General features: G+C 48.1%; 1 protein-coding gene across 1 annotated transcript in view; it reads right to left on the bottom strand.

Moving 5' to 3' along the window:
- Nucleotides 1-22,145, bottom strand: part of SORCS1 (sortilin related VPS10 domain containing receptor 1) — a 619,679-nt gene extending 597,534 nt beyond the window's left edge. Inside the window, exon 1 of the mRNA XM_066601489.1 lies at nt 21,203-22,145. Coding sequence (XP_066457586.1) covers nt 21,203-22,057 — 855 coding nt within the window. The 5' untranslated portion in view covers nt 22,058-22,145. The remainder of the gene's footprint in view (nt 1-21,202) is intronic.
- Nucleotides 22,146-24,676: the final 2,531 nt, after the last annotated feature.

Raw genomic sequence — 24,676 nt, 5'->3', positions numbered from 1 at the left:
TTCCATTTAGGCCTCATTCACATGACCGCTGTTTTCGTGCATTAGAGGCATATAAAAAGATTGCATCTAAATAGAACCAATGGTTTTCTACAGAAGCGTTCACATGAAGCAGGTCCGCGCTGCGAGAGAAGACCCCTGACCTATGTGTGCTGCGAGCTGTATGTTGGTGTGAACAGTGACTTGTGTTATGTCTGTGCCGGTGGCCAGACGTGGTGTGAGCAGTCCTGTTCTATGTGATACGTGTTACACTGTATGTTGGTGTGAACAGTGACTTGTGTTATGTCTGTGCCGGTGGCCAGACGTGGTGTGAGCAGTCCTGTTCTATGTGATATGTGTTACACTGTATGTTGGTGTGAACAGTGACGTATGTTATGTCTGTGCAGGGTGTCAGGCATGTGCTCTATGTGCAGTCCTGTTCTATGTGATATGTGTTACATTGTATGTTGGTGTGAACAGTGACTTGTGTTGTATGTCTGTGCCGGTGGCCAGACGTGGTGTGAGCAGTCCTGTTCTATGTGATATGTGTTACACTGTATGTTGGTGTGAACAGTGACGTATGTTATGTCTGTGCTGGTGTCCAGACGTGGTGTGAGCAGTCCTGCTCTATGTGATATGTGTTACACTGTATGTTGGTGTGAACAGTGACGTATGTTATGTCTGTGCAGGGTGCCAGGCATGTGCTCTATGTGCAGTCCTGTTCTGTGTTCAGTGTGTGTGATCAGTGTCGTGTCCGGTGTGTTTAGTGCATCTCTCCAGCTTCCTGATCAGGGATAGCAAGGTCCTAGAAGAAGACCGTGGGGCCGACCTTATCAGGACGATGCCCCCGCTTGTAGGCAGGGGTTCCCCTTTTCCCCTTTCTATCTCAGCCTTGAGAGGTGCAATTGGTCCATGGAAGTACTCTATGTGTGCATTTGCGGTTTTAAATGGACACGTTTGCGTCCGTTCTGAGGACTGGGGCTGTTTTGTGCCAAGCAGACGTAACACTCCTATGGGAGCTGAATAACACGCACCACGCGGCTCCGATCGTGTGAACGGGCTAATTAAAATAACCGGAGTTCACCCGTTCACGCGATCTTTAGTGCAGTATAGCCGCCATCTTTTTACACTCCTATGTTGTGCAAAAACAGCGCTTGTGTGAAGGCGGCCTGAGGAAGAGCCCTGAGAGGGTGGAAGCTGCTGTAACATGTATGTCTGTTGGTCATTGGAAGGTCTCATATCTACAGGATTACTTGGTTTCTCCTACTGAGACCAATGAACTTTAGTCCTCAGTAACGCGGAGCTCCTGAAACTTAGGACTAAAGGTAAAGACATATGGGTGTATGCGACACTAGGCGCGCTGTTACAGAGTGGAGTGCATGAACTGAGGTTTTGTTTCAGCCAGCATAACAATCATCAGCGGCTCCAGGATTTACCGCGCCACTTAATTAGGGATCGTTCATAGGGATGTGAAACGCGGAGCGATTAGTGAACGAGAACTCTCAACGAGAATCATGCAGTCCAAACCGGCGGCCCGAGCGCGAACGAGCTGGATTCGTTTGATTCTCATCCCGTGCCATTACTCTGCCATCTGTGGTGCTTGAGGGCTGAAGGACAACGCGGCGCGGAGCGTCGGCAACATGGAGTCCAGCTATTGTTATGGTGGATAGTACTGGCGGTGTGGAAGCGCCCAGTCGTCCCCAGAGAGGAGAGACGTACCGGCTCCATGCTGCGGCATATGGAGATGCACGTTAACGAGGCCATGTGGAATTACTAGCGCCCTCTTATGGACAGGGAGCACTAATTAACCAGTTCCTTAAGTAACATAAATTTTTATAAAAAAAACAAATATTGCCTCCGTCTGTCACCGCCGCGCCGCATTACCATCATCTCCCCGCTCCACCCCATTAGTGATGATGGAGAAGCTCTGAGGTGGGGGTTGTTGTGTCTGGTCATAAACCCCAACAGACAGGTGAACTCCACAGATGCTGCAGACCTCGGGGCCCTATGCAGCCTGATGGAGGACACTCTGGGGGGCTGCAGGATGCTCTGCTGGGGGGCTGCAGGAGGCTCTGGGGGGACTGCAGGACGCCCCTCGCTGGGGGGCTGCAGGATGCTCTTGGGGGGCTGCAGGACGCTCCGCTGGGGGCTTCAGGATGCTCCGCTGGGAGGCTGCAGGATGCTCCGCTGGGGGGCTGCAGGATGCTCCGCTGGGGGGCTGCAGGATGCTCTAGGGGGGCTGCAGGATGCTCCGCTGGGGGGCTGCAGGATGCTCTAGGGGTGCTGCAGGATGCTCCGCTGGGGGGCTGCAGGATGCTCTAGGGGTGCTGCAGGATGCTCCGCTGGGGGGCAACTTGACAGTAAGAACTTTCAGCATCCTGAGAACTCTTGCTACAAGCCGGGGCTTCATTCCTCCTTCTCCTCTGGTTTCAGCTGCCGCAGGTTTCCACGTATCGGAGACCTTCTGCACAGTCAGAGGATTGGTGGGAGCCGCTCCGACTCTTCTAACGCTCCTCGTGAACTGGGGCGCCGCTGAGCTCGTAGTTGTCGCTCTATCGCCTAATTTCTAGAACATATTCAGTGAGATTTTTATAATTAAAGAATTAGAATAAGCTGAAGGCGCGGCGTCCGTTATCAGAGCGCGCGGGCCACCAAATCTACTTAATTAAAAACTCTGCTTCAAACAAGGTCTTTTTGCTTCCCAAAGAATGAAAAATAATAATTTCAGGACCGAAGATGCAGAAATCTGACGAAGCAGCAGAAAAGTGTCCAACGACCCTGAGATGGAAGATGGTGGCCGGCCAGCGGGCGGACGCTCCTGCAGCGAGCTGATCCGGGCCACCTACTTGGCTCTGACTCTGCTGTGTGACCACAGGCTGTCGCTGCAGCTCAGTTGGGGTTAACTTTCCTCTTTGGCTCTGGGCTCAGAAGTCATGAAGCGGGGATGGTCACAGCAGATGGAACGGACCGCGCCACAAGCCACAGAAAGGTCTGCACCAAAATCCACAGGTACCGGCTTGCAGCAGAGACTCCAACACAGGGATGAAGGGGATCCCCCACCATGAGGATGAAGGGGATCCCCTGCCGCGGGGATGAAGGGGATGCCCAACCGCAGGGATGAATGGGATGCCCCGCCGCAGGGATGCGCTGCAGGGATGAAGGGAATTCCCCGCTGAGGTGATGAAGAGAATCCCCCGTCTCCGAGATGAAGGGAATCCCCAACCACAAGGATGAAGGGAATCCCCCGCCGCGGGGATGAAGAGGATGCTCCACCGCAGGGAAGAAGGGAATGCCCTGCCACAGGGATGAAGGGAATCCCCCATTGCAGTGATGAAGGGAATCCCCCGTCTCTGGGATGAAGGGAATCCCCAACCACAGGGATGAAGGGAATCCCCAACCACGGGGATGAAGGGAATCCCCAACCACGGGGATGAAGGGAATCCCCAACCACGGGGATGAAGGGAGTCCCCCACCGCAGGCATGAAAGGAATCCCCTATGACTCCCTTCATCCTCGCCAAGGACTCCCTTTATCTCGGGGTTGGGGCGTCAGTGCACTGCAAAACACCACAGCCAGCAGTGTTAAAATCACAGCTATTCTCCGTTCACGCGATTTAATGCTCCAATAGCCGCAATTTATTAGCGCAGCTATCAGAGTGTTAAAGTGACGTTCGTGTGAACGAGGCTTAAGGTATTTACATGGAGAAGTGCAATGACCGTCCGCGGAAACGGTATTGCGCTGATAGACATGCGGTTTACAATGTAATCTGCATGAAAATCGCTCGTTATCTTAATAGGAAAAAGTTTAAAATTGCGCCGCACTCATAACAATCAGATCATTTGAGCGCGGCGACATTTTTTTGTGGCTTGATGGAACATAATGGGTGAAATCGCCCAAAACAACATCCGCCGTGTGAATACTCCAATAATGGGTTGTAGCGCCGTGCAGCTCGCAGTGCACAGAACTCGGACTTATAACCCCCCCCCCCCCCCCCCCCCCCAACACACGCAGCCCGAGGCCGCAGTCACACGAGCGGAGACATTTGTGTTTTTGTGGAAAGGGCGTTGCGTCTTTGTGCGCACATTAGCGTACCGTACGTTTTGTATGGGCATATCTGTACGATGCTCTACTGCTATATCAATGGCTGCTGAAAAGTAATTGGCACCTGTGAGCCGGCGGGCAGCGACCTGCCCAGCACTTAGCTCCCTTACTTGTAGTTCAGCTGATCAGGGGTGGCTGCTGCAATCACAGTGTGACCCCTGACCTCTCCCCCAGCATCCAGGTTCCTGCAAGCAGAAGCCAGGCAGAGATGTCAGGGGTCCCACCCCGATCACAGCATTAGCAGCGGCTGCTGCAGCACCGACCAGGAATACACAGCGAGTGAATTAAATGTTGGTCAGGTTGCTGCCCAACTGTGGGCACTGTTATTACTAGGGCTACTAATGGGGGCCACTATTAGTACTGGGGCCACTATGGGCCACTATTATTAGCAGGGCTACTAACAGGGGCCACTATGGGCTAGTATTATTACCAAGGCTACTAACAGGGACCACTATTACTATTGAGGCCACTATGGGGCACTATTATTACCAAGGGCACTAATGGGGGCCACTATTACTATTTGGGCCTCTATGGGCCACTATTATACCAGGGCTACTAATGGGGGCCACTATTAGTACTGGGGCCACTATGGGCCACTATTATTAGCAGGGCTACTAACAGGGGCCACTATGGGCTAGTATTATTACCAAGGCTACTAACAGGGACAACTATTACTATTGGGGCCACTATGGGCTAGTATTATTACCAAGGCTACTAACAGGGACCACTATTACTATTGAGGCCACTATGGGGCACTATTATTACCAGGGCCACTAATGGGGGCCACTATTACTATTTGGGCCTCTATGGGCCACTATTGTACCAGGGCTACTAACAGGGGCCACTATTACAATTGGGCCATTATGGGCCACTATTACTCTGCCACCTCAGACAAGCCTCGGTGCTTCTGATATGTGTTGGGTATCTGGTGTATTGGCGCTTGCAATGGGGTGTTTTTTGTGGGGGGAAGGGGGCAGCATAGAGGCTTGAGGCCCCCTGGATACACGGGATGACATTGGAAATCCCACCCGTTCCATCCGTAGTATCAGCATTGTGACTACATGGGGGATTGGCATGGCACGTCTATGGTGGAGGGATCCCTGAGATTGAGGCGCTCGGAGCTGTCAGCGTGTATTTGCAGCGCCGTTCCCGGCAGCCGCGTTATTAACTATATAAGCCCTCTCGTCGGACGCATCCTGAGAAATCGCCTGGATTCGGGATGTGCGCAGAGATCTGTAAACAGGGGGTGACCTTGTACGGCTAATGTGATTATGGCGTCTGCCTTCCAGAGGAACATGAATTAATTGGACAATGTTCAACGATGGCGATGTCTGCCAACGCCGGGAAACAATCAGTTTACGTCTTCCTCTAATTATGAATAATGAATAATAAAGCTGAGAATGGGCGATTCGACGGATCCCAGCGAGCGCCGGCCGTCAGTGACCTGGAAAAAGGTTCCCCGTAGACTGGAAGGCGGCCGAGTAGAAACGTATAGTTTACATTAAGGGAGCCGTCAGACACGGAAATCACTGCGCCATTCGCTCCTGTCCCTATGACAGGCATACTGCTTGCTGACAGTCTCCACCTGTACGGCCCGATGCACGACGCGGTCTTACTGCAGACACGGATTCGCCCGGTTACAGTGTCTCTGGATTCGCTGAGGTTCTCTGGGGAGTTCTGTCCGAGACGCACAAAAAGCGAAAAAGGTTCATTCATGTGAGCGATTCTTCACTTGGACCGAGTCGGAAATATCGCTGCGCGTCCTGCTTTCCTGCAAGTCTTGGGCGAGAACGGGACGTGGAATGTTGTGTCCGGCACATCGCACCGCGCGGACGGCGCCCTGTGCAATGCCAGTTTCAGCTCACTGCCGGCGGCGTGACTGCGGAGCGACGGTTCACACCAGCAGATGCGGGTTTCAGTCTCAGCGCTGCAGATTTACACAACCGGATGCGGCATATTTCCTGCGTATTTTGGCCCTTCTGCGTGCGTCCGCATCCGTAAATACGCAGCATATTAACACACACAGAAAAAGCAGAGGGGCCCGTTGTTTAGATGCGCCAATCTGCAGTGAGGGTGACGACAGACTGGCACGTGCGCACAAACACTCGCTGCTGCGGAGCAGATTAGTGCCGAACCAATCAAAGTTTATTATATTTTATCATTCAGATTGCACGCTATGGCGCAGGTTAAAGAGAAGCGGGGAAACAGGCGCGGCCCGATATGTTCTCGCACGCAGTAATATCACGAGAGAATCGCACTAATTAAAAAGAAACCATTGATGTCGTTTTGTTTCGTTTTGTCCCGATTTGCAGGCGTTTCATGTGTTTAACCCTTTCCAATCCAATTTGCATCCTGGTTTTCCTAGGAGGCTTTCTCTTTTTCTGCTGTTATTCAATGGCGCTATCTGCTGGCTAAAGCCAGTACTGCATGAGGTGACACGTTGGATAGGCTCCGACAGCAGAGAGGCTGGCAATATACAGTAAGAGAACCTCGACGGACGTCTTCCAACATCGGAGCTGTACAGCCTTAAATCATAATGTCTTCAGAGGTCAGACAGTGGATTGGAAAGGGTTAAGCCCTGATAGTGTGAATGTATTAATGGAGTTCCACAACCCCCCACCCCCAAGTGCTCAACTGCCCCGCCTCCGTGTGCTCACCTGCCCCCACCCCTGTGTGCTCACCTGCTCCGCCCCTGTGTGCTCACCTGCTCCGCCCCCGTGTGCTCAGCTGCCCTGCCCGTGTGCTCAACTGCCCCACCCCTGTGTGCTCAACTTCCCCGCCCCCATGTGCTCAGCTGCTCCGCCCCCTGTGTGCTCAACTGCCCCACCCCTGTGTGTTCAACTGCCCCGCCCCGTGTGCTTAACTGCCCCGCCCCTGTTTGCTCAACTGCCCCACCCCCGTGCACTCAGCTGCCCCGCCCCTGTGTGCTCAACTGCCCCGCCCCCGTGTGCTCACCTGCCCCGCCCCCGTGTGTTCAACTGCCCCGCCCCTGTGTGCTCAGCTGCTCCACCCTGTGTGCTCAGCTGCCCTCCATTTGCTCAACTGCCCCGCCTGTGTGCTCAGCTACTCCGCCCCATGTGCTTACCCTCCCCGCCCCCATGTGCTCAGCTCCTCCACCCTGTGTGCTCAACTGCCCTCCATTTGCTCAACTGCCGCTGCCCTGTGTTCTCAACTGCCCCCGTGTGCTCACCTGGCCCGCCCCTGTGTGCTCACCTGCCCCACCTCCATGTGCTCACCTGCCCCACCTCCGTGTGTTCACCTGCCCCACCTCCGTGTGCTCACCTGCCCCACCCCCATGTGCCCACCTGCCCCGCCCCCATGTGCTCACCAGTTCCCGTGTGCCTTCCTGCCCCCCGTCACCCTCAGCAGCCATCAGCGTGTTGATAGTATGCTCCTATTTGTGTGTAATGTGCTTCACCCTAAATCACCAGCGCTGCTCGGACCGGCCATCTGCCACAGTTGGCTGACCTTCTCGCCCAGGATTCGCCCGCTCGCTGTGTTCCAGGCGGTCGCAGCATTACACGCGCTCCAGCTTCCAATAACATTTCTTATAAGTAAACCGATGAAAGATGTAAAACCGGAAGGTCCAGATGACATAAGATTTATGGAACGCACGTACCGCCGCCTGGTGCCCAACACTACGTGGCAAGCAATGACTTTACCGTAACCCACTAATGACCTTCATGTAGTCCATACATTAGGTGATGCCCTCTGTGGGCAACCCCTCCATACGGTGCTCCACAGTGCCACATAGTGGCCAAATACCACCCATGAATACCCAGGCCATGCAGTGCTGCCGCCCCCAATTACACTGTGCGGTCTAGTAGTTGTGCCAGTGACCTTTATGCAGTGTTCAAATAAAACCGCCATATAGCGCCCAAGAGTGCTCAAACAATAACTCCATACAGAGAGCAACTAGCAGCTCCGCACATGAACTAATAATGCGCTATACTGCTGGCAGCCTATTGGTGCCGCTGCAACAAAATGTCTTAGTTCCGGTGCTGTATTTATGTTATGAGCTTATTTCTGATGCTGTATTTGCATCATTACCTTAATTCTGGTATTACATTTGTTATGAGCTAGGTACTGGTGCTGTATCCATGTACGGAGGTTGGCTCTGGTGCTGTATTTATGTTATGAGCTTGGTTCTGGTGTTGTATTTATCGTATGAACTTGTTTTTGGTTTATTTCTATTATGAGCTTGGTTCTGGTGCTGTTTTTATTTATTTGCTTGGTTCTCCTTCTGTGTGTATATTATGTGCCAGGTTATGGTGTTGTATCTATCTGCTAAGGTTGGTTCTGGTGCTGTATCTATGTACTGAGATTGGTTCTGGTGCTGTATTTATGTACTGAGCTTGGTTTGGGTACTGTATCTATGTATCTATGTACAGAGGTTGGTTATGGTGCGGTATTTATGTACTGAAATTGGTTCTGGTGCTGTATTTATGTACTGAGCTTGGTTCTGGTACTGTATGTACTGAGCTTGGTTCTGGTACTGTATCTATGTACTGAGGTTAGTTATGGTGCTGTATCTATGTACTGAGCTTGGTTCTGGTACAGTATTTATGTTACGAGCTTGGTTTTGGTACTGTATGTACTGAGCTTGGTTCTGGTACAGTATTTACTCAGCATGCTGTTCCTGTAGTTTTCTTCACAAGCTGAATACAGGTAGACTCCCTATCAGTGCAGTATATATATATATATATATATATATATATATACTGACAGAGGAGCGCCCAAACTCCTTCTGCACAGGCTGCCATCTGAGCTGAGGCTGGCACGGTTTAGCGGTTTGTGGCGTCTATTAACCGTTTGCACGTCACTTTGTGAGCAGTGAGAGCGCCGGCTGCTCAGCCAGGAATTAGATACATTTATGAACTGTAACAAATGAAGAGAAACAAACAAACAGGCCCCATCCAGCTCTGCTACATCTGCACCGCGGAGTCCAGGCAGAATATATAGGATGTCTGCTTGTACTGAAGTAAGACATGAATGAATGGAATGATAGACGCCTCAGACATGACTGGCACACTGATAAGGACATCTGCACCACCCAACGCATTTCATCACGCCGGACATGAAGGAGCTGAGAAGCATATTTGCAGGGTGTCGGCGCACATCATGTCCTGCGAACTCCTGCATAATTGACTGGACGGATCCGCTGCAAAGTTATTAAATGCCCTGCAAAATAATAGTCCTCATTACTTAAAGATGAGCGCTGGTGGCGGAGATCCTGAGCCAAGCTGCCTGAGGGCTCCGCTGGCTGCAGCGTGCCGCTCAGACCTGCAGTCCTCCAGGAACAATCTCCCATAATTCCATTAGGCCGCATCTACTTATTTCATTAAGTGTTTATTTAATGATATGACTCTCCTTTATGGCGGCGGCCGCTCGCTGCGCGGAGCGCTTCCCATTTATAGGAAATTAACTCGCTGTTTGGGGCTCACGCCATAAAGGTAAGGAACGCCGTTACGAGGCCAAAACTGGACTTTATGGACTTGCAGGTGTCATGGCGGAGGTTCAATAACATCCCACAATAGTGGAAGGCGCTGCTGCGGTAAAGCCGACTGCATCTGTACATCGTGTAGGGCTGCGGAGAGCTGACGCCTCCATCGCGCTCCGCCATTAACATCCCGCATACAACGACACGCGTTCCAGAATACGCCGACCCAGAATTGCGCACCGGAATCTACACATCTAATTAACGGTATTGATACGCAACTGCAGGCAGAATTTTCTGCCTCAAAATCCACAAATTGGCAACACAAAGCCTTCTGTCCCGCATGAAGGCATCCTCATGCTTCAGGCACAATGGGGCGCATGCGTGATGGCCGGGACAACCGCTGCGCAAAAGATACAATTTTGATGACTTTTGGGGCTGTAAGGACAAGCCTTGGCATTTTTCATAAAATGGGGTTTAGTATTAGCAGCCTTCCATATTTCTTATGATGTATTTCAGAAACCGGCTCCTAGCTGGCACACGGGGTGCCTCCAGGTTAGACAGATGTATTAAAGGGATGGTCTATCCTGTATTAAAGGGGTACCTGCAGAGACCCCACCTATCAGCTCTTCTCTGGGATGCAGTGCTCGTGTGCTAAGCTGATTTCTGCTGGAAGCAAACAGCTCCGTTCTTACTGTAGTGGCCAGGCTTGGTATTGCAGGCAAAGTTCCATTGAAATGAAGGAGTGTAATACCAAGCCTGGCCACTGCAGTGAGGCCCCTCTCACACAAGTGTATGTAAAAACACTGCATTTTTCACGCAGAGTTTGCATGCACATCTGTGTTTGTATGTGCTTTGTGCGAGCACGCATACGGTTTTACTGCGTTTTTTGTGCAGTAACAACGCAGACAAGCAAGCTGATGACGTCACATCTTTTTTCCCTTCCTGGTGGCATGGTAACCCGCATGGAGAGTGCAGGACACTGCCTTGTATCGGGTTTTCCTCCATTTTTAATGCACCCCATTCATTTCAGTAGGGGAGGCAGTGCGTGAAAAACACGCTGCGACGCTGAAAAATAGAACATGCAGCGTTCAGTTTAGTGCGGCTAAAACGCTCGTCTGACCGGCCCCACGGAAATGAATGGAGGCTCAGTGCTGCGGTGGAAATGCTGTGAATCACGTCTGTGTGAGCGTCGCCTAAGAATGGAGCTGCATCCTGCAGAAGTCGTCTCAGTGCCCAAGCAGGAGGGCCGGCAAGCAAGCGCTCAGCGGGGGTCCCGGGTGGCAGGTCCCTGCCAATCTAGTATTGATGACCCCTGTTATGGAGACGCCTTCACCAGTCTACAACTGCAGGACCCCTTTAAGAGGTCCCTTAATACATGTGTCACTCTGAGGCTGGCATATACTTTACGCCATTTACTTACTCTAGCATATACATATGCGCCGGCGAGGGAAGATATCGCACACCGTCTTTTAAACTCCTCCCATTGGCCGACAGTCATCAATGTATTTGCACCTTTTTCTGACATTCTCTGCTGTGGATGCATTTATTAACCATTTGCACCACAAATCAGAGCTTTTTGCATCATGTGTGCCAGGTTTTTAATACTAGAGTGAAAAGTGGGCGTGGCTTGTTGCTTAGCCAGGATTTAGGGCCACTTAAAGGGCCACTCCGGAGATTTTTTTTCTTCATGATGTAACAACCCCCCAGTATATATGAGTCGGCTGGTGTCACCTCCGACCTTTTCCTCCTCGGAGGGTCATGGGATCTCAGTTCTGACCCGCTCAAATCTTCTTGGGGTTGTGTGTTACATTTGTGCGCCCGTTCACGCATTATTACGTATCAGATTGTAGCGTATATCGGCCGACCGTAAAAACTGCGACTGATATACACTCGTGTGAAAGAGCCATCAAGAAGGTGCCTGATAAGCATCAGGAAGGGGCTGCACTGCACGGAAGAGACTGCGATACACAGAACAGACCTCCAGAGTGTGACCGGCAAACAGGGGAGGGGGGCAGGGATTGAAAATGTGTTTTTGCTGGAGTGGCCCTTTAAGAATTACAAGTTTTTGCAAAACTGACAGCTGCGCCGCAGGATCCGCGCATCCCCAAAGTGAAAACAGCCGTGCATCCTCGGGGATTCCTCGTGGATGGCGAGGGCGAATCGCTGCGGGCATTTTACAACAGAATACCTGAAGCAATTCTGCATGAACTCGGCGGCGGCCGAATCCTCACCTGAATGATGCGCCGATTTACACGCGTGCGGCGGCGGCGGAGTTTAACTCTTGTATTCCTGGGTTTGAATTCTGTGGCAGAAATCCAGCGGATAAATAAGAAGCACCGCGGTTCAAGGCGGAGAATGTTCGCACCGATTCAACGCGTTTTCTCCAATGTCCTGCGCTGTAAACACCACAGAATTTTTGAATTACTGCATGTGTGGCGGCGGCCGTGCGCGGCTGAAGTTTTGCGCAGTTGGTGAAGTTGCAGCTATTTAAATAATTTACTACAATTTATATTCTATATCTGTTAAATCCAGCAATGGCGTTACAATAACGAGGCGTCGGCGTCCCGCGCTCAACACGCACCTTGTACAGGTACGGCTCCAGAGAGGCGGGGCCGTTATCAGCGTCATGTGACCTTCTGATGCATTTGTTGTCTCGGGGAAACAGACTTTGAAGATATAAATATACATCGCTGCCTTTTCTACGAGGATATCACTCGCGCCAAAGTTGCATCTCTTTGGCTCCACAGTTCTGGTGTGGCACTGCGGATAGACTCCGCCTTCTGCGCGGTCAGATTGGAGACATTTACCATCAGGGGATTCTTCATGTCACTTTAATGTTTTTTTTTCCTCAGTTTAAAATACAACAAAAGTATCAAATGTCCTAAAATGTCCTGAATTCGTTACGTATTTAAGTACGTCCAGAGATGCGAAGACGCTGCGCGCCACATTTCCTCGGGGGATGGGCACAAGATGGAATTTAATGTGGATTCCACCCCTAGAATGCGGCAGTTGTCCACAGTTTAGCTGAGGGTTTCAGCCGTGCGGCGGTGGAAGCGTAGAGCCGCAGATCCGCACGTGATAATAGCGCTTTACAATGGCCAAACCGCATACGGAATTCGGAACGCAGATTCCATGTGGAGATGACACATAATTTGCGTCGCACGTTACACGTCTTTTTTTCACATGTGGATTTCAAATTCACATGCAGAAAAAAATCGGCGCTGTATGGACCGCGGCGCGGGGTCCCATTTATCGTGATCGGTCGCACATTTGCCAGGGAGTTTGACATGGAAATGACACAAATTCTGTGGCAAATATCCGCGGCGTGACATCAGAGCAGCGCCTCATGCGCCAATCTAAGAAAATTATGTCTCTGAGTAACAAATGCATGAAATGGCGCAAACCTCTAAATACATTGTCTCCTCTGACGGCCGCGGACGTAAACCGACCTTATACCAGCTCAGAGCTGGAGGAGGAGTTTGGTGTAATCTACGCCATTTTCTAGTGTGCGCCATACTTGTGACGGCCGCACGACCAAGCGAATCAACGGGAAGCTTTTCTAAATACACCCAAAAAAGGCAAAACTTTTGCCAGACTTTCTGCTGCAGTGATGATCGTCCCGCAATGTCCGCCTCAGGTGGCGCCATTTATGGCGCGGAAATGATGCGGATTTGGGTGCAGATTTTCCGCTACGTTAGAATCTACTCCTTGCCAGAGGAATCTGCAGCATCTCCGCATTGTAGGCGACAGCAGCGAGCGGAGAGGAGTTACAGGCCAGCAGCTCGGAACGGTCTAGTTCTGCCATATCGGACCCGCTCATCTCTGCTACATCTCAGGTCCTCCCTCAGGGCTCTTATACTGCATCGTACGCTCTCAGCTCTGCTATAACTCACTTTTCCATCTCTGATATTTGCGGCTCTACAACATCTGACACTCTCAACTCTGCTACATCTCACTCTGCTTTGCTGCTGCTGACAATCGCAGTTCAGCTATATTGGACCCTATTGGCACAGCTATATCTCAGATCCCCCCTGGCACTTTCAGCACTGCTACATTGACACACTCAGCTCTGCTACATCTGCGGCACTCATTATTCCACAGAACAAACCCAGATGTTCTGCTGAAATATCCAATGATGTCGCTGATGTACCTGTGAGTGATGAGATGTTCCTCTCCAAGTGTCCCGCTCCTGAGGGTCCACATAAAAGAGCCGCATGAATTCCCCAGTAGCCTCGCCATGATGGACGACGTGCAGTGTATATATATATATATACACACTGATACTCCTATATATGATGGATATGCGGACTGCAGGACAATTGCTGCCTTGAGGGATACATTATATTCATATAATAACTATGGACAGACATTCTTTCATTACAGCGCCCCCTTCTGGACGCTTCCAGTAATGTTAAACTAAAGTCTACACGTCGCCGTCACATTGCTGTTTTTGGCACAATTTTTACAAAATTTGCAAATAGTCTCAGTGCATACAAAACAGAATGACTAAATATACAGAGAGACCTTGAAGGGTGCGACCTGCAGTGACACACAAAGCCCCAGGACAAGGGTGGCGCTATTTGTAACAGAAAGCACCCATGTTTTCTAATCACATACATTCCCTGCTCATGTATGTGCAGAGGTTTCCTGATAGTCATTCTCTCACAAGGAGTTTAGTTGCTTGTAGTTTATAATCATTATGTAAGAGAAGTCAGCTCCAATGTACTGACTACACAGAAGCTGGTCTGAACAAGTAGAGCTGCAGTGTAAAGCATGTAGGAGATGCGGGAGATTGTGCTTATATACAGCAGCTTGTCTTAAAAATAGAGCTGCGGTGTAATTTGCGCAGCTAACTTACATGTGCAAAAAACACAACTATTCCCTATGGAAACAATTAGACAAAGGAATTTTAGCTGCGCCAACAACAACAACAAAAAAAACGCACCTAAAAAGATAGGACATCAGCAACTGAAAATTCCTGCTGCGCGAAAATATAGGTTCTGACCTATCAAAACGCAGAATCCTCTATACACTCCTATAGAAGACTCTTCGAGTCAGCCGGCAAAGGGACATGGAGGGATTCCCCAGCAGCGTGGCTGAAGGAGTTCCCTTGCAGGCGATGAAGGGATTCCCCAGCAGCGTGGCAAATTCCTCCATCAAATTTGCCAACAACACAAAGCTATGAGGGATAGCTAACACTAGGGAAGAGAGAGAGGATTCAAAAAGATCTAGAAAAGCTTGCACAGTGGTCAGCGACTAACAGAATGGTATTTAACAGGGAGAAATGCAAAGTCCTACATCTGGGCAAGAAAAATGAAGAAAGCCCATATAGAATGGGAGGAATTGGGCTAAGCAGCAGCACATGCGAAAAAGACTTGGGTATACTAATACATCATAGACTGAACATGAGTCAACAGTGTGATGCAGCAGCCAAAAAGGCAAACACAATTGTGGGATGTATTAAGAGAAGCATAGAGTCTAGATCACATGAGGTCATTATCCCCTCTACTCTTCCTTAGTCAGACCTCATCTGGAATACTGGGTCCAGTTCTGGGCACCCCACTTTATACAAGACATAGACAAACTGGAGCAAGTTCAGAGAAGATGGTGAGTGGTCTGCAAATCATGTCCTATGAGGAACGGTTAAAGGATCTGGGAATGTTTAGCAGAAGAGAAGGCTGAGAGGAGACTTAATAGCTGTCTACAAATATCTGAAGGCCTGTCACAGTGCAGAGGGATCAGCCCTATTCTCATCTGTACAAGGAAAGACTAGAAGCAATGGAATGAAACTGAGAGGGAGGAGACACAGATTAGATATTAGACAGTGAGGGGATCAATGAGTGGAACAGGTTGCCAGGGGAGGTGGGGAGTTCTCCTTCAATAGAAGTCTTCAGAGGCTGGACAGATATCTGTCTGGGATGATTTAGTGATCCTGCACTGAGCAGGGGGTTGGACCCGATGACCCCGGAGGACCTGATAACCCTGAAGGTCCCTTCCAACTCTACCATCCTATGATTCTATGCTGGGGAATCCCTTCATCTCCCCTGCAGGGGAATCCCTTCAGGCACGCTGAGATAAATGGAATCCCCAGTGCTGAAGGGAACTCCCAGTGAGATGAAGGGAAGCCCTGTGGAGTCCCCCCATCTTTCTCTCCAGCTGAGCCTATTTTCAGTCTGTCTCGTTCAACATGGAAAGATCTTGGCTGAAGCTCAGGACTTCAGCATGGAACAATTGTCTGTTCAGGCGATTTTTCCACAGATACAGTTGTTTTTTTGCTTTTTTTTTGCGCAGCTAACAGCTACATGAATTCCGCGCTCTGGTGAACGACCCCTAAAGGATGCAGAAGAGAAATCCTAGACTTTTTTTTAAAACAGAAGGTGGATTTCAGACCCTTAGATGCCAATAAAAGATAAACCAGTTTAGTAACATTACAGTTTCTAATGGAACTGCGGTGCAGTATAAAGTATGGTGGAAAGGCAGAGAGTTAAGCTGTACATTTAGAATAAAACAAGGAGATGAATTGCAGAGTACCTCAGACTCCAATAGGTTATGCAGCTGAGCTGGAGTCACTAATCATAGCTGTAACCTAATGGAGCAGAGCTTCAATATAAAGCAGGGTGGTGAGAGTCTACTGTATACGGTGAGAAGGGGGGATGAGTTTAACACTATCACATCTTATGATGCAATTCAACTACAGTCACTATTCAGAGTTGTATTATATCCCGATGAAACAGAGCAGCAGTGCAAAGTATGGTGGAGAGGCAGAACCCATATCCAGAGCTAATGGGATAACATTGTATAAATCACTGATGTACAGATGTAGCAAATATTAACTTGACAATCTATGATAAGACAACTACAATGTACTCAATGCTGTAAAGGATTGCTACATCTGTATATAGTGATACTCCGGAAGCTTCCATCAGGGGCCCCGACTCCTCCATCTTCACTGACCAACCGCAGACACTTCAGAAGCTTTAGAAAACCAGGCGGGAACTTTAAAGTAAAACTTCTTGTAGTGACCGATAAGAGGAGATCTGGTGACGGCCTGACAGCAAATGACGGAAATCAAAAACATACTGAGATGAGCCAAAAGCCCGGAATCTGCCCCAAATAGAGGCGATGGGAACAAGGATCCTACAATCCGACAGAATCTGCAAATGACAAATCATCATCTGCCGAGAAAAAGAGAACAGAATATCACCGGGTGCTTCTATAATGCAGAATATACAGTGACCGCCTGCATCAATGGCCCCCGGCGAGCCAGGGGCAAACCAGCAACTGCATCTATTATATACAACTCACTCATTATAGCTACTGGATGCAGATATACTCCAGGCACTGGGTGATGGGTGGCACTATGTGACTGTCAGAGATAGATAGATGGATAGATAGATAGATAGATAGATAGATAGATATGAGATAGATAGATAGATAGATAGATAGATAGATAGATAGATAGATAGATAGATAGATAGATAGATAGACATGATATAGATAGATAGATAGGAGATAGCTAGGAGATAGATAGGAGATAGATAGATAGGAGATAGATAGATATGAGTTAGATAGATAGATAGGAGATAGATAGATAGATAGATAGATAGATAGATAGATAGATAGATAGATAGATAGGAGATAGATAGATAGATAGATAGATAGATAGGAGATAGCTAGGAGATAGATAGGAGATAGATAGGAGATAGATAGACAGATAGATAGATAGATAGAATATAGATAGATAGATAGATAGATAGATAGATAGATAGATAGATAGATAGATAGATAGATAGATAGATAGATAGATAGATAGATAGATAGATAGGAGATAGATAGGAGATAGATAGGAGATAGATAGGAGATAGATAGATAGATAGATAGATAGATAGATAGATAGATAGATAGATAGATAGATAGATAGATAGATAGATAGATAGGAGATAGATAGATAGATAGATAGGAGATAGATAGATAGATAGGAGATAGATAGATAGATAGATAGATAGATAGATAGATAGATAGATAGATAGATAGATAGATAGATAGATAGATAGATATGAGATAGATATGAGATAGATAGATAGATAGATAGATAGATAGATAGATAGATAGACAGATCCCCTAAATAAGTGTGCTCCTTAGAGAAATGGCATTAACCCCTAGTGATCTGCCCTGTACCCCCAGAGAGATGCCTTGCCTTGCTGGGGAACACATATAGGATGAGAACTGTCTGCGTCTCACTGTGTGTGGAAACATTGACTCATGCATCCAACTGCACATCTTATGAACTTCAGCAACTACAAGTCCCAGCATTTCCAGGTCCTCATTTTAGAAGTTTTCAGGATTATAGTCCTAATCCTAGCCAGATTATCCGGCTTCCTCTTTTTCCACAGCCAGTCTGGACAGCATAACCAAGTTATAGGAAGTCTGATTACTGTCTGCAAGACTCTGTGATATATGACGGACGCCATATTCCAGGGGGAGAGGGTACTACAACTCCCATCACTCCTCCTTATAGGCCTGTGCTTGCAACAAGATCCAGCATTTAAGCCTCATGCCCACAGACACAGCAGGATACGCCGCTGGAATCCGGCGGGGTTAAACAAAAAAGTCCCTACTGGCGATTGCGGTAAAATGTGCGTTTTTCTGCCGTCTCCAGTAATACTATATTAATGGAGACTTCCCGCCACAGAAAAACGCAGTAAAATAGAACATGCCACGATTTTTCCCAGGACTGAGCCATTAGCTTCAATAGAGCCTAATAGCTGTGTTATTCTGCCGCGGACTTACGCCACGGGAACCGCGGTGCAAATCCGTCCGTGGGCATTAGCCCTTACTTTCTTAAACCTCCATTTTTGATGGGATCCTACAACACAACAGCCTAGGGAGCTGCTGCGGGATGTGTTGCGTTCTTGTCATGATGGTTCCTGCACTGCGGTCACGCTTTATTAATAAACATCATCAAAAACAGATTTTCAAGTCGATTCCGTACGTTTCCACAGTAGAAATGCTTCAAAATCTACAAAAAAAACTCTATTTGCAGATTTTGGTGTGAATCTCATGTTTCCCATTGATCTCTATGGAAAAAATCCGCAGCAGATACGCGCAGTTTCTGCAACACATGGGCATGCTGCAGATTGTAAAACCGCAGTGTTTTCCAAACTTCATGCTTTTCCATAGCAGGAAAAATCGGCAAAGTGTGAAGCAGATTTATAAATGTCATTCACTTGTACTGTAAACACTGGGAAATCCACAGAATTTACTGCATGAGTGAAGGTGGCTTCAGGGGGAGGACCGCATGGACCACAAGTACCAGCACATCATGCCAGTCTGACTGGAGGTCCTAAAGCAGTTCACAGTGTGATTCTGGCACTGCCAGGGCATGCTGGTACAACTGAGTTTATTACAGGTGGCACATTGCAGGGTGCTGGCTGAGGTGCTGAAGCAGCAGGGAAAAGGGCTACTATTCTGACCCCTAATTCCTGATACTTGGAAACACTTTTCTATTAGTATATAGTCACAGACTGATATATGTTTTATGACTTCCATGAACAGTTTGCACTTGCAGCTAGCATTACAGATACCCCAGTTATCCCACAGCATGGTGTACAGTTGAAATGTGTGGGCACTGCCAGTAAACCCTACAAGGGGCACCTGGGTGACTGTAGCCGTACCAGTCCACACACCAGGCAATGCCCCTCTCTATATGTGACACTTTGTAAGAACAGAAACCATAAATCATGTTCAGGGATGTCACAGGCCTGGCACGCCATGCATTATACATTGATATGTTATAGCAGTCATACATTATAGCACCAGTAGTCAGTGCTTGGTGAGTATCATAGTATTGGTCCCAGTGATACATTATAACGTTATGTGGTATTGGATACAATGTTTGATAATAGAACAAGGAATATTTGCTATATAAAAGGTAACAATTCCTGGACAGTAAACACAGCAGATAGTTAAACTCAGTCCCACTTACAGAAGAACTAAAAGACAACAAGTCACAGCAGATGAGAGGACTCTATATAACAGACCATTCACTGATGGATGCAGAGTTGGTGATAACCCTCAGCCCCACTGTACGGCGACATTAAAGGACCACATACACAGCATGAGATTGGACCTTGCGGAGAAACACGGGGGCAGATTTATTACCTCCACCGTTCATTTAGACAGCAGAAAACTCAGCAAGACAGAAGATGCGCCAAGTTTACCAAACCAGTGCAAAGTAGGGATCTGCTAAGCTCAGCCTGCCAGAATTCTGACTTCATTTGTGCCAAAAGCTGATGTGCGTGCCTCGTGCCACATGTATTATGTGTCTTAGCCAATGGTTGTACCTGGTTCATCAAGGATTCAGCAGTCATTAATTTGGCGCATTGTAGGACTTCACATAGCCAATCCCCCTTTTCTACACACTTTTGAAAAGCGTCTACTGAGGTGTAAAAAGTGTCTAAAACGATAAGAGGTATGTACAGCAGCTTTATGGTGCACATTGGGCCGGAGTTTTGGTGCATCTGCAATAGTAAATCAAGAAGTACAAGAAGCAGAGATAAAGTAGAAGGGGGAAGAAGACTAAGAAGAAGGAGGAGACAATGAAAAAGAAGATGATGTAGAGGAGAAAGGTTATAGCTCATTCTACTGTTTGATGAGATGAAGAAGGAGATGGAGAAGAATCAGAAAAAGGAGAAGCTGGAGTACAACAGAAAGTAGTAGAAGGAGAAGAAAGAAAGGGAAAGGAGAAAGGGATAGAAAAATAATAAAAATGTGATGCAAATTAAGAAAAAAGATATGAAGAACAAGGGGAAAGAAAAGAAGAACACAGAGAAAGAGTAACAGAAGAAGAAGAAGAGGAAGAAGGAGAAACGGAGAATGAGAATAAGATGAAGAAGAATACAATAAGAAGGAGAATAAGAAGAAAGAGAGTTAGAAGAAGAAGACTATAGCTGAGAAGACTACAGTTCATTTAACTGCTAGGTAAATTGAAGACTAAGAAGAAGGAGATGAATAAGAAGATGAGCTAGAGAAAGATAGAGCTCATTTTACAGTTTCTTAAGAAGAAGAAGATGGAGAAGTAAATAAGAGTAGTTGGAGGAGAATAGAAAGAAATAGGGAGAGGAGAGAAAGGAAAGAGAAAATGGGATATAGAAAGAAGGAGAAAATTAAGAGGAATAATAAATAGATCATGACTCATGCTACTATTTGATTAGATGAAGATACAGAAGAAGGAAAAAAGAGAAGGAAAGGAGGAGGAGAAGGATAAAGGAAGGGGTAATAGAAGAAGACAAAGGAGATTATGAAGAGGAAGGAGAAAATTTTGGCTCATTCAACTATTTAAAAAAAATGAAGAAAGAGTATTAGAATAATAAGAAGATGATTAACCCTTACTCTGCTATGGGATAGGATGAAGCCATAAATCAATAACAACCAGAAGATTTATGACCCAAACCCAAAGCAGGACATTCTGGAGGAACCCTGGTCACCAAGAGCTGAACAAGACAGAAGGAAGACTGAAGATCCTGAAGAGGAAGCTACAGAGAAGTCCCATTAGATAGCCAAACAGAAGCCCCGTGACCCAAGACTTGGTGAAACACTGGTCATGTGTACCCCAGGAGTCCAAACCAACATGTCTCATCATCCTCGCCCTCACAAGCAGTCACACATGGGTAGTGCCAGTACTTACACTGCTGTTGTGCCCGGACCAGTGCACCATCGCCTGGTTGTGAGCAGAGTCCCCGGTGAGGGCGAACGTTGTGCTGCTTAACTTCAGCTCCTCCGCACGGAAGCGGCTCACCCTGTCCGGGTCACTGGTCTGTGCTCGGGTCACCCTGTGCCCCTCGGCGTCTCTGACCCGTCTCCCTGCCCGGCTGGGCATCTGTTGGAAGTCTCTGGCAAAGTGCCCACTTGGCAGCTGGCTGTGTGCAGGGAAGGCTGCACCTGTGAGGGGTTCAGTAGCCATCGCTGCACCCACACTGTCACCTTCATCATTCTTGGTGCCTCCAAACTGTTCAGTCTTCATCTGAGAACCCCCAAACTGACCATCATCTCCAAACTGGACAGTCTTATCACTGGCATCAGCCATGGCCCCCACTATCTGATCAGTCCTGCCACTCAGATCACTGTCTGTATCCAGGAAATCATCTGGTTCTTCACCCACATTTCCCCATTGCCCCCCATTCTCACTCTCATGGTTGACCCACCTGGCACTGGCATCTTCTAACCTGTCACCAGCCCCTTCATACCCATCAACCAGGTCCTGTCTGGCAGCCCAATATCTGCCATCACCCCCTATTTCTGCCCTGCTCCAGGCTCCAAGATCTTGGTCACCCTCGTGCATTTGACCATTAACCCTGACATGCCCAACAGTCTCTGGCCAGTCACCCCCCTGCACCCTCTTGACAATGTGCCCAGCACCTGTGCCCTGCAGGCGGATGTGATGGTGACAGGACGAACAGGTCAGGTCTCCTTTGCCCTCTTGTGCCATCCATAAAGCAGTGGTCAGTAAGAGCAGCAGCCCCCAGTCCTGGAGACCACCCATGCCAGCAGCTCCTTGAGGTAGCCCCTCTCACTCCAACTCCATAGAAGTTTCTCAGCTCAGTCTGGAAGGAGCAGCCGAGGATGCAAAGAAGGAGTCTTCTTGCAGAGCTGATGGTGTCGCTCGGGGTTTTGATGAAGGATCCGGCAGACAGGGGTGGAGCTGGATGGAGAGAGGATGAGGAGGATGAGGAAGATGGAGACAGGAGCAGGGATCCGAGGAGACAAAGTTGAAGTGGGAACTGAGGGGATGAGAATGAGAGAGACAGCGAGAAGGAGGAGGAGAGCAGAGAGACTGCAGAGCTGAGCTCAGAGACTGCTGCTCCCTGCAGCACACATGGCATTAACCCGTGCGCACCCACTGGGTGGCAGCAGCGCCTCTCCGGCAGAGCAGAGGTTAACACCCCTCCTCTGTATTGGCTGCGATCATTAACCCTGATTGTGCTGGACACCTCTGTAGCCAAGGCAGATGTAGCAGAGCTGAATTTGTCATTGAACGTCTCTGTAAACAGCTTTGTGCTAATTTTCTGCAGTGGAGTAAATTGAAGGCTAGCCTCAGCTCCAAGAGAAAGCACAGATCACACACTGGAATTACAAGGGCTGATGCCAACTGACAAACTCGGCTCTGTAACATCTGACAAACCCAATTGTGGACCATTTGAGGAGCTCATTTTACATCTAGCAGAACCTGCTCTTTTAAATCTGACAAACTGCACCCTGCTACATCTGGCATATCCATCTCTGCTACACCGTTGGATCCAGCAGCCCCCGCTATATTTGACAGACCTACATAATCTCTGCTACATCTCACTTCGGATCACTTGTGTTATCTCTGCTGTATCTTGCAAGCTCTATATGAGTTTTACAAACTCAGCTCTACTACACCTGACAGATGCAATTCTGTATTTTATTAGCAAGCCCATTCCCGAACAGCTAACAGAACCTCCTCTTTACCCCACATCTGACAACTGAACGATGCTTCATCTGACAAGCTACTCCATGCTGCACCTGGCATATTCATCTCTGCTACATTGATAATCTAAGCACCGTTAGATCCAGCGGCCCCCGCCATATCCGACAGAGCCGGTTCTTTATCTGACAAGTTCTATTTCTGAATACTCAGCTTTGCTCCTTTGAGCTCCTGAACTCTGTTAGATTTGACAAATTCAGTGCAGCTACATCTGACAGACCCAGTCAGTTCTGCTGCATCACACAAACTAAACTCTGTTACACTTGGCAAACCCATTATTCCATCTCTGGCAGCCCCTGATCTGTTACATCTGACAACTTGTACTCTGCTACATATGGCAAACTCAGTTCTGCAATCTCTGCTATAGCTGACACGTTCAGCTGTAAATCTGTAAAATACAGCTCTGATACATCACTAATCTCAACCCTGTTACATCTGAGAAATGTGGCTCTACTACATCTGGCAGCCCAGTTCTATCAGCTCTGCTACATCTGACAGACACCACTCAGCTCCGTTAAGGACCCCGCTTTTTTATAGCCAACCAACTTTATAACATGACAACTTCAGTTCTACTACATCTGACCATTTCTGCTCTGCTAAACTGGGCAACCTCAAGGGGTTTACAATCTGTAAGGAGAAAAGAGGGGGGGGGGGCATACAAAGGAAATTGAAAGACACAGGAGTTTACAGTCTATGAGGAGGAACTAGGAGGTACAAAAGATACAATCCATGAGGAGGAGATAAGGGGACACAAGAGCTTACAGTCTATGAAGAGGAAACAGGGGGACACAAGAGCTTACAGTCTATGAAGAGGAAACAGGGGGACACAAGAGCTTACAGTCTATGAAGAGGAAACAGGGGGACACAAGAGCTTACAGTCTATGAGGAAATAAGGGGACACAAGAGCTTACAGTCTATGAGGAAATAGGGGACACAAGAGCTTACAGTCTATGGGGAGGAAATAGGGGACACAAGAGCTTACAGTCTATGAAGAGGAAATAGGGGGACACAAGAGCTTACAGTCTATGGGGAGGAAATAGGGGACACAAGAGCTTACAGTCTATGAGGAGGAGAGCTTATAGTTTATAATGAAATAGAGGGCACATAAATTTACAATCTATGAGGAGGAAACAAGAGGGATATAAGAGCTTCCAATCTGTGAGGCAATAGAAGGGGGACGCACAACAGTTTATGGTCTATGAGGCGGAAATAGGGGGAACATAAGAGTTTACAGTCTATGAAGACATAGGGAGGGGGACAGAAGCTTACAGTCTATGAAGACATAGGGAGGGGGACAGAAGCTTACAGTCTATGAGGACATAGGGGGGCACAAAGGTTTCATAATCTATGAGGAGGAAATAGGGGAGAAACAAGAGTTTACAATCTACGAGGAAATATGCATGGGGCAGAAGAGCTTATAATCTATGAGATGGAAATAGGAGGGCACAAGAGTGTACAGTCTATGAGGAAATATGGGGGGGGGGGGGGCAGAAGGGCTTACAATAAGCGCTGTGGAATATGTTGGCGCTATACAAATAAAGATTATTATTATTATTACAATCTATGAGAAACAAAGAGGGGAGCACAAGAGCTTACAGTCTATTATGAGAAAATCGTGGGGAAATAAGAGAATATCATTTATGAGAAGGAAAT

Source organism: Eleutherodactylus coqui, chromosome 4 (assembly GCF_035609145.1).
Source record: "Eleutherodactylus coqui strain aEleCoq1 chromosome 4, aEleCoq1.hap1, whole genome shotgun sequence".
Classification (NCBI taxonomy): domain Eukaryota; kingdom Metazoa; phylum Chordata; class Amphibia; order Anura; family Eleutherodactylidae; genus Eleutherodactylus; species Eleutherodactylus coqui.
The sequence above is the reverse complement of the archived record's forward strand: the minus strand, read 5'-3'. Positions and strand labels throughout refer to the sequence as shown.